At 35.7% G+C, this 10562-nt stretch overlaps 1 protein-coding gene across 9 annotated transcripts in view; it reads right to left on the bottom strand.

Annotated features, from left to right (window-relative positions):
- The window catches only part of LOC111866902 (coiled-coil domain-containing protein 113-like), a 37422-nt gene that overhangs the window by 15339 nt on the left and 11521 nt on the right, over positions 1–10562 (bottom strand). For 6 of the 9 annotated variants that reach the window (XM_023856257.2, XM_023856258.2, XM_023856261.2 and 3 more), the window contains exons 2-4: positions 4143–4443; positions 2022–2099; positions 1161–1283 (exon numbers count right to left, since the gene is read on the bottom strand). In XM_023856257.2, coding sequence (XP_023712025.1) covers positions 1161–1283; positions 2022–2094 — 196 coding nt within the window. In that variant the 5' untranslated portion in view covers positions 2095–2099; positions 4143–4443. The other 3 variants (XM_023856262.2, XM_023856263.2, XM_033752465.1) reach the window with 3 other exon arrangements.

The following is a 10562-nucleotide window of genomic DNA, read 5'->3' on the forward strand; positions in this document are numbered from 1 at the left end:
GCTAATTGGATTGGTCATATCTTACGCGGTAACTGCCTTCTAAAAGAAGTTATTGAAAGAAAGATAGAAGGGCGGATAGAAGTGACCAGAAGACGAGGAAGAAGATGTAAGAAGATTCTGGATGACCTTGGGGACAGAAGAGGATATTTTCATTTGAAGGAGAAAGCTCTAGATCGCATCAAGTGGAGGAACTGTTTTGGAAGAGACTGTGGACCTGTCATCTTGACAGATTACTGATGAATGAATGAAACATATACAATATAATAAATAAGTTAATTTTAGTAGTAAAAGTAATGGCAAACCTTATACAGTTTGTACAATTTTATACAAGTCTATTAATTAAAAATTCAGTAGTTAAAATACAATGTCATTAATGAGTTTTGTATAACATACATTAATTATATTATAAATTGAAATAGAGACTAGTATACAGTGATATAAAGATTGTGTATATCTGAAATAAGCATCTAAAAACCAGAACACAGACTGACAGTCTTGTCTGCTTTTAACTGTAAAGCAAGACAGCTACTCGCATCTTAAAAGGATTTATAACCAAAATATTCCTGTAAAGAATAAAAAGAATGTAAATATAAATTTGTTTTAATTGTACCTCAAACTTCTTAGTGTCACTCGATATATCGTTAACATGTTGTGATAGATTATTATAGACCTTTGTTCCTAAACAGTAAACTCCCTCTTGGTATTTACTCAAATCTACAAATTAACAGTTTTAATGACACCGATTTAAAATGGAACAGCTCAGTTAATGAAGTGACTGAGTATTTATTAGCCTTCTTTAATTTTCTGAATTGACAGTCTTAATAACATTATTGAAGAAGATGTATCAAGAAACTTTTTCTCATAAAATTAACTTCACTCCCCATTTCTTCCATTAAATATTCTCCAAAACTTGTTCAACTCTCTTCTAGCTCTGTACTGGTGCAAAGTAGTAAATTAGAAGTACGATGCTTAAATTTATGTTCATCTGATTCTATTCTAATGTACTGCAAATTTACAGTACATACATATCCATGAGTGCCTCAAAATTATGAAAGGAAATGTATTACAAAATCAGATACAAAATCACAATATCCTGAGAACAACTGATTTCATGAAGTTAATCTAAAGACAAGATAAAATGTTAACATCATGCAACTTACCTGTAAGCAGTTCTGGACTCATTCGCTGGAGGTACGTTTCTATTACTTCATTCTCCAAAGCAAGGTAGTGGTTAGCTGTAGTCATTAGGTCTATAGCTTTCATCAGATCTGCATCTGCAAGCTCTGTAAGAAACAATGTCGTGTTAATATTATATTATCAACTGACACAACAATAAATACATCTAATGATGTATTAGAGTGGTCGTTTTTAATGACATTTTTGACAATAAATATGCAATCTTCAGAGATTATTTGCATGCTTCTAAATAAAAATATTAAAAGTTTACACAGATACAAGATTCCTAATATGTGGATATTACAATTATAATCCCCAATTAAATTCATTAAATATATTACTTAAAACTCCATTATATTAATACTCTTTACATCAGATGTTCAACTCTTTATATTATATGGTTTTATAAATTAATGAATAAATGCATAATGTAAAGAGAACAAATCAAACCAAGCAGGTTGGTGCAGAAGTAACAGTAGACTTGTATTTTGGAGGTTCTCAGAATTCTGCCTAGGACATCACTGTCCTGACTTTTGTTTTCTTTCGTTTTCCTCAGACTATCTAGGCAAGTTCCAGGATAGTACCATGATTAGGCCATGACCAGCTGCAAACACATTCTTCAAAATCTCCCTATTAGTTCATACTACATATTCTAGATACTGACAGCATCATTAAATAAACTGCAAAAAACAAATCAACAAGCAAAACAGATTCAGGATATATATGGATTTATGAAACTCTATGTTAATACAACATCTGAATATCATATATAAAGAACTGTAATAAAATGGACTATTTACTACATGATATCATTAATGAATGTTACTGTCAATAAGCATTCTTACCTTCCACATTCTCATTGAGCAGCTCTGCTGCCAAAGTTGACATGCTACTCTCCTGTGAAGTGTAGAGTGACATAGCCTCTGCAACAGAAGGTGGTGACAATGCAGTAAGGTTAGAAATGGGAACCGATGTGGGTGAATGCAAACTATCTGGTTTCAGATCACTGTTTGTTTTAATGAAGTTTTTTCCAGTGCCTTAAGATGTCATAACTATCATTCCCAACTACAATAATCGTATAAATGTATCCCGGAACACAGATCAGGAGTCTGCAGGAGATGATTCACTGGGGTTAAGTCAAACTGGTACCTAAAATTATGCCAGTCTGGCCGAACTTGTTCCTAAAATTCAAGACAGATTAGATTGGAAGCAAACTTGACCCAGTCAGATGCTTCAAAGGAAGTGCCCCACTCAGGTAGATGATGCTGGCTTTGATAAAATTTATGAATTTTAAACTACTAATAACTTTTTTGTGTGATAAAAACACACACATACACACAAAGAATCTGAGTCTCTGGGACATGCTCTGATGTCCAAAGTAGAAAAAAAAGGAAAAGAGAGGTGAAAGTAACACTTGAGAAAATTACATAAATGAAGCAGGAATGATAGAGAAAGAACTAGAAGAAACAGAACATGAAGAAAAGAATTGTGAAGGACAGACTTGAGTAGGAAAAAATCCACATAAACAAGAGTCAGATGTAGTAAAATATATACATAACAAACTATAAATCTCAGAGGAAGGACTATGAAGGGGGAGGGGGAGAGGGAGGCTGAGGCTGGGAAAGAATTGTGAATCACAGAAAATGACCAAGATAAGAAGAAACCAAAATATTGTGAGGATAAAGATAGTCTGAAAGTTGGAAATGAAGAAATTAAACATTTGGAAACAGGGAACATTCACATTAGTAAAAGTAATAACATTTTTTGTCTGTGATGAAATGCTTAGCACCATTATTTTTCTTCATGCAACTGTAAATTTCTTATGACTTTTCAATTTTATATGTAACTTTGGAATTTCTGGTAGTAAAATATATACAGTAACATTTTGTATACAAAATATTACTGAAAACATACCACACTTATTACAGAACCAACAGACAACATCTTGAAGTTTTGCAGTAAAAAGATAACCATACATTAATCCAATAATACCCCTTTTCATACATCTTGAAGATAATGTTATGTAATACAGTCAGATTTCCCGTTATTTCAAATACATTTACTAATACTATATTTAGGAATAACATAATATTTACTAATAATGAAGCTGAATGAAGGTTTTATTGTGCTTGCTAGTTCAGTTTTAAGTCCATGTAGCATTCAGGAACTGCAAATATTTACAACATTTCTCATACCTCTAATACTGTATAATACTGCTTTATAATGAACATGCATATGTAGTTTGGAATGTGGGTAAATGCCTGTGTAAATTTTGGATGGAAACAATGAAAGTATCAGTGTTTCAATGAAAAAAGGGTACCATATGATCTCAGAAAAACATGGCAATTGGTATGGAGGAAATGCCTCTAGAAGAATCTAGTTTCAGTAACTTACCACATGTTCATGGAATAGGTGGAAGGAATATAGTGAAACAGGGAGCTGAAATATGTTAGTTTAGATAAGTTATCTAAGATATTCTTTAGTTTAGGATGCTGATAACATAATACATTTTTGCCAGGCTTGTTAAATCTGAACATTTCAAGAAATATATGCACTTTTATATATTTATATAGTTAAATATATTTCAAATTAAAATAATCTCTGTTCAAAGACCTTAAAGACGTAAAATATATTATATAGGATTCATATTTATCATAGGAGGAACCATTTCTGAGAGACCTCATAAGTATTTATGGAAGTGCAATTAGTATCTACGAGATGCTAAAAACTTTATCAAAAGTGCTTATTAAATGGGAACTAGAAACTAGGGAGAAGTCATTGTGTAGCTTCACATCCATGGCAAAAAATGTGAACTGGTTTGGAAATTTAGTTCCAACACTACAAGGAACACACACAGACATATGTGCATACACACACTGAGACAATGGGTCATTTCAAAAAGTCTGTTCTGAAAGAAATATAAGCTGTCTTTTATACGATAATCTATAAGGAAACTGTATATTTACTTTGTAGGATGGGTTGATAGACGTTTTGATGATGATGAATGCCGATCACTCAGCTTCCTGATAATTCATGTACCAGACTCACTTCTAATATTTTACCAAGATTTCTCTTTTTAATGAGCTTTGAAAAAAAGTGTTGAGACCACACACCATAAACACCAAACAGTTGCTGCCATGACTACTCCTTTTGTTTGTTTCCATGGAAACTCATGCAAAGGCAAGATGCTAGGATATAACAAGTTCTCCAGGTTATTTGAAATTGATTATTCAACCTCCAGTGACACTGGGCACCACTTCATTCATCCTGTGAAATTAACACATGCGGTAATTAGTCCACTGGCACTGTGCATATATATAATGATACTCAGAGAGCAGATATTTTATCATGATTCTGGAGTTTTGGGTTTAATGCTGTAAATGTTCCAAAATGTCATAATAAACTCAACCTACAAATAATATTTGTTACCTTTTAGTTAAAAGCTTTCCACGGTACATAACATTTATTTAGAGTATATAGGTCAGAACAGAAGTTTGACAGTTCAGTGTAAGTTGCATCTACATCTGAGGCATTGAAGGGAAATTTGAAAGAATGATTTCTCTTAAAGAATTTACTTTATGATGACTTAAGTCATTGACTTGGCATTCCTTTCCTCTTCACCCCCCACAGAAATGGAAAATTACTCGTAAATTGAGGATAACTGTTTTCCAGGTTATAACACCATATAGTTCCTTGAAAGTCAACTGTCATTTTGTAAGAACATGTTACCTCTATCTTCAAGGTCGAGCAATATGTTTCTCTGAAACATCAGTTAACTTTCCACAAACTATATGGCGTTATATTCCAGATGATACTACTCTTCATAACCAATGATATACCTCAAATCCTATAGAGAATTAAATTCTTTTTACTTCACTAACTTCTTTGAAACAATTCTGTATTGTGGCCACATACTCACGACTCTGGGCACAAAACAAAAAACAACACAAACTCCGTGATTTTAGTCCACAAGCAAACTATACCGACTGAGTGACTGCCGCTTGTTGGCGAAGTTTAGTTACCGAAATAAACTGCTGTGGGGATTCGTTATGCCAACCACGCGACACCCTCTATCCGCAAAAAGTTGGCACGACTCTAGGCACACATATACAAGCAACATCTACCAACACATTTGTTTCAGAATTTGGGTTACATTTATGTCGACTTCACTGAACACAATCATAATGTAAAATAATGCATAACTAACCTAATCTATCCTAACCTCTACTCAGTATGGGTTTGTTAGATAAGCATAAAAGCTCATGGGCAAAATATGTGTCTTAAATTCATGAATACCACAGATATATGACAGTAATGAAAGAATATGAAAACATTGTTCAGAAGTATAAGGAACTGCTCATTATATTTTATTGTAAAAATATACCCTATGATCTTCCAAGTAATTCCAGTGGATGAATGAAACCAGGAAAACTTGTAAACTTGAAAAATGATACACTTATACATAAGGGCAGAAATTTCAGCATCAGAAGACAGACACCAGGTTGCTTGGCAACACTGCATGTCACATATTTGTGAATGAATTCAAAACTAAGTTAAAAAAAAAGGTAACTAAAGTAAGGAACTGATTAGTGGCGAGTGACCACACTATATCCTCTTGGTCTGTATGGGTAATGAAGACGTTTTGGAAGTCTGTCATTGACCACTTCTTTCTGCATTTGTCTCTTATCCTGTTCACCAACTTGTTTAGTTCCTTCTGTACACACTTTTTTTCGCAAGTAGATAACTTTCAGTCCAGTATGACATACTGGACTGAAAGTTATCTACTTTGTAATTAATAGTGTGACGGACGAGAATGAGACAAATCAAATTACTTTTTTTCGATCTGACATGTCCTTTGACGTGTGGTATGTTTCTTCTTATATTTTTATTAATCCCCTAATATTTAAGACTGCAGTGAAGTCCAAACTTGGGGTTTCTTTGAGAAGCATGGGTATGAATACTAGAGGAAATTTAACAGTGAGACTGGCTTCGGATCATTGAAACTGAACGTTAAATGAGGCAAAGCCTTAAATGGAGATTTCACCATATTAAGATTTAACATCATAAATATCACAAATACACTTTCCTCTGACAGAAGAAGGATTTTTGTCTTTGAATTCCAAAATGAACATAATTCAGAAACCACCTAGGAATAAGAAAATGCAAAAGGAACCGAAGTGTGTAATATCTAGTGTTATTATAACACTCCCACATAGAATATTCTTCATCAGCCTTCTTGGTCTTCTAAGACCCATACAATTAAAAAATTTAAGTGGCACTTAAATACTTATAGGGATAAATCCACTATATTACTTATGTTTAATTTCCACTGCTTGAATTATATTAACATTTTTGTACAATTGCAGAGTTTCTTTCTTTATTAATAATTTTACAGGAATGACATATCAATGAGTTCAGATTATAAGCATTGCATGGAGAATGAAGATACCCATACACTTTCTACTTTCCATGATCTGTTAAGTGCAAACATACTACAAAGTCATAAATGCTGCACGGAGTATCACTGTATCTGTAAATTTCAACTTTCTGTATTCTCTAGAGTAAACATGCTTCAAAACTTTGTTTTCAGCTGGAAACTTTTGAAAATATTTTTAAATTAAACACTAACTCTGATATTGTTTTAGGCACTCTGAAATTCATCCCTCAAAAGGTTATCTAGAAGACAGTGGGACTCTTATTTGCACATTACATATTGCAGGATATGGAAAGACCACAGCTCTCACACCTCAAAAGTCATGACCCTGAGCTTTTGAGCAAGGCTTACATCTCTACCAACAATGATGCATATAACTTGAAGTACAATGTCCATAAAAATATAGAGATGTCAGAGATACCAGTATTATGTGCAAGGCAAACATTCATAAAGAACACAGAAGAGAAGGTAAGGAGATTCATAAGAGTAGAAGTGAGTTGTTAAGTCACAACAATGATTACTCCAGTTGTTTTGCAACACTATCAATCACTCAGCTTATGTGGTTTGAATGATAGGATGGTTAGTGAATATTGAATTGTCAAAGGATTTGGAATGAACTGTTCATGGTATAATTTAAGCTCCTGTCCTGTCATTTGCTTGGAATGGATGTGCAAACCCATAAAAATCTCGGACAAGAAAGGCAGTCACTGGGCCAAGAGTTGAATCTGGGACTTCCTGAATAAGAAGCAGAAGTCCTAACTACTGAACTACATTGTTCAGTTAGAGAGAAGGAATTAGTACCTCATCATGTACCCTGAATAGTGCTCAATCAATACAAATGAAAAAGTATACTGAAGTCAGAAAGAGAAAAGGTTCTTAGATTAGTTTCATTAGCCAATAAGGGCAGCTCGCAGCTTGTAATATGTGGTGATCTAATGTTGTATCTTAGTGTCTTCTTGCAGTTGGTATTAGAATTTACATTACACTGCACACTTGATAGGCAATAGGCACATCAAAATAAAACACAATACATGTGGCATAGAAGGAGGAACTACACTGACTTCATTTAAAAACACTGTAAACACGAAAATACTAATTGCAGTTGTATGGAAGGAGTAGCGGTTCCACTGAATTTCAATGCACCTGATGGTGGCCGAGTAGGTTAGAACATGTAGTGAAGTGATGAATTTTAAATCTTGATATTGCTGCATGGTGGATGGCAAATAACTGAAAATAAATTCTAGTAGTGATTTAATGTTGATCACACTGCTAGGCAAAATTAGGTTTTTATATTCTTAATGGATATTTGTGAATGATCTGAATGGATTTATTATGCTTCATGACATAATGAATTTATCTGTTCAGATTCTGTAGAAAATATAATGAAATAATTACCACTGAAGTAGCTACTGTTATCATCCATCGCTTTTTCTGTGTCTTTTTTCAGGTTATTATATACAATTTTGAAACCATTTCATTCCATCTAGGAGCTGCCTCCATTTCCTTGATAATGCACTTATAAAATATAATTTATGTTCAATGCATTTGAAATCACACTAAAACTTTAAATATGTAAGGCAATGTATAATAAATGTAATGTACTCGTACTATACTATGAATGAATGAATGTATAAGGAGTGGGCCTTCTTGGCCCTTGCACCACGACCACAGTGATCTATTGTGCTTCCCCTTCTGATTATCCCCTCAGAAATGCTGCGCTCCGAATGAAGTGCAGGATTTTGTATGTGGGGACGTTGAAATAGTCACTTAGTTCCATAAAATATTCACCCAAGTGACATAATCTTAAATAAGTTAAGGCCTCACATTTGCACAGGATATGTGTGGCAGTTTCATTTTCTTCTTGACACCTCTCACAAGTGGGACTGTTACTTAGTCCCAGTTTGAAGAGGTGTCCTTTGAGGTGACAGTGCCCTGTAAGTAGTCCTGCCACCCATCGTAGCTGGTTCCTGTTTAACTTCAACAGTTCCTTCACTCTTTTAGTAGAGGGTCCTCATATGAGTCTCTTTGCTTGCCTGAGTCCAGTCAAGGATCCCCAGTATTTCTTGTGATTCATATTTGTCCAGTCCTTGATTGCCTTTCTGGCAACCCCTATAGAGATGCCACAGGCTGGCTCACGTCCTATGAATGGATGTTCAGCTCCAATCTTGGCCAATTGGTCTGCTATTTCGTTTCCAGCAATACCCTCATGTCCCGGCACCCATATCAGTCGTTCCCTGTTATGTTTGGCCAGTTCCATGAGAGTTTGGTGGAAATCCCAGACCAGTTTTGAGTTGATCTGGTGTCTGTCAAGCGCTTTAAGTGCAGCTTGGCTGTCAGATAGAATGTAGATGTTCCTATTTCTGTAGTTCCTATCTAAATTCTCCATAATACGTGCCCGAATGGCATATACTTCTGCCTGGAATACTGTCGTGTACTGCCCAAGGCTGAACCTAAGTTTCTGTCTCATGACATAGCAGAACACACCAGCTCCACTGCCCTTATTTATCTTGGAACCATCTGTATACCAGATCAGTCCCTGTTTTCTATCGGGCTGAAACCCGTCTCCCCATTCACTCCTGTCAGGAAATCCTACTGTGAAGGGTTTTTTGTATACATGTCTCAGTATCATTTTGTCAGACCCCATTTGTAATATGGGTTCTTTTTTCATGTCCTGAGTTATGTATGCATGTCAGAAACCATCGGATCTAGGTTTCCATTGATCATTGCACTGGATATGGTAGATTCCTGCCCTTGCCTCTGCCTCAACTGTATAAGCAATGGGGGGAGTCCAAGAAGTATCTCCAGTGCAGCTGTTGGAGATGTTTGTTTGAATTGCTCCTGTGATACCCAAGCAAGCCAACCTTTGCAATTTGCTAAGTTCTGCCTTGCTTGTCTTGAGTTTAACTCTGGGCCACCATACTGTGGCGCCATATGTAATTATGGGTCTTACAACCGCAGTGTATATCCAATGCACAACGTGCGGCTGCAGTCCCCAAGTTTTACCAAACATGCTTCTGCACGTCCAAAAAGCCTTATAGGCTTTATTGATGACCTTGTCCAGCTGCTTTTTCCATGTCAGTCCCTTGTCTAATACTAGACCAAGGTACTTGACATCGCTGGAGAGCTGGATCGTCTTACTGAAGAGGGTTGGTTCCTTAAGGCCCTTTATATTTATCTTCCTGGTAAACGGTATAATTACCGTCTTATTAGGATTGATGGAAAGGCTTGTTCTTTCACACCATCATTGGACCATGTACAGAGCTGTTTGAAGAGGCTCTGATACTGTCGAAAGGAATTTTCCGTTTATGATGATTGCTATGTCATCAGCATATCCTACTGTATAATACTCATCATCATTAAGTCCCCACAGTAGATTGTCAACGACCAGGCTCCACAGCAGAGGCAAGAGCATGGCCCCCTGCAGACACCCCCTAGACATGGACGCCCCCGGGGTCTCTCCTGATAATGTAGCATCTATGGTTCTGCTTTCCAGCATAGCACTGATCCACCTGCATATTGCTGGCTCTATGCCATGCTTTCCAGTGGCCTGTTTGATTATATCAAATGAGGTTCTATCGAAAGCTCCCTCTATGTCAATGAATGCTCCTAAGGCAATATCTTTGTGTTCAATCACACTTCTTATGCATGTTACCACATTATGTATTGCGCTTTTGGTAGATTTACCTGTCTGGTAGGCATGCTGGTTTAGGTGTAGAGGATGTGTCCATGATATGCCTATCCACTATTTTCGCCATCGTTTTCAAAAGGAATGTACCCTACTAGGACGCAGCTCTGATGCACGACAAAGTGGCACCCTTGGGTCCCCCAATTTTCATTTAAATTAATCCTTTGACAACATACACAGATAAAACTTTACACTGACTTGAGACTGATACCTGGTGGAAGCTAGGAAAATGAATTTTATATTGATGCAGGTTATAAATATGTTTAC

This window comes from Cryptotermes secundus, unplaced genomic scaffold (genome assembly GCF_002891405.2).
Source record: "Cryptotermes secundus unplaced genomic scaffold, Csec_1.0 scaffold810, whole genome shotgun sequence".
Classification (NCBI taxonomy): Eukaryota; Metazoa; Arthropoda; class Insecta; order Blattodea; family Kalotermitidae; genus Cryptotermes; species Cryptotermes secundus.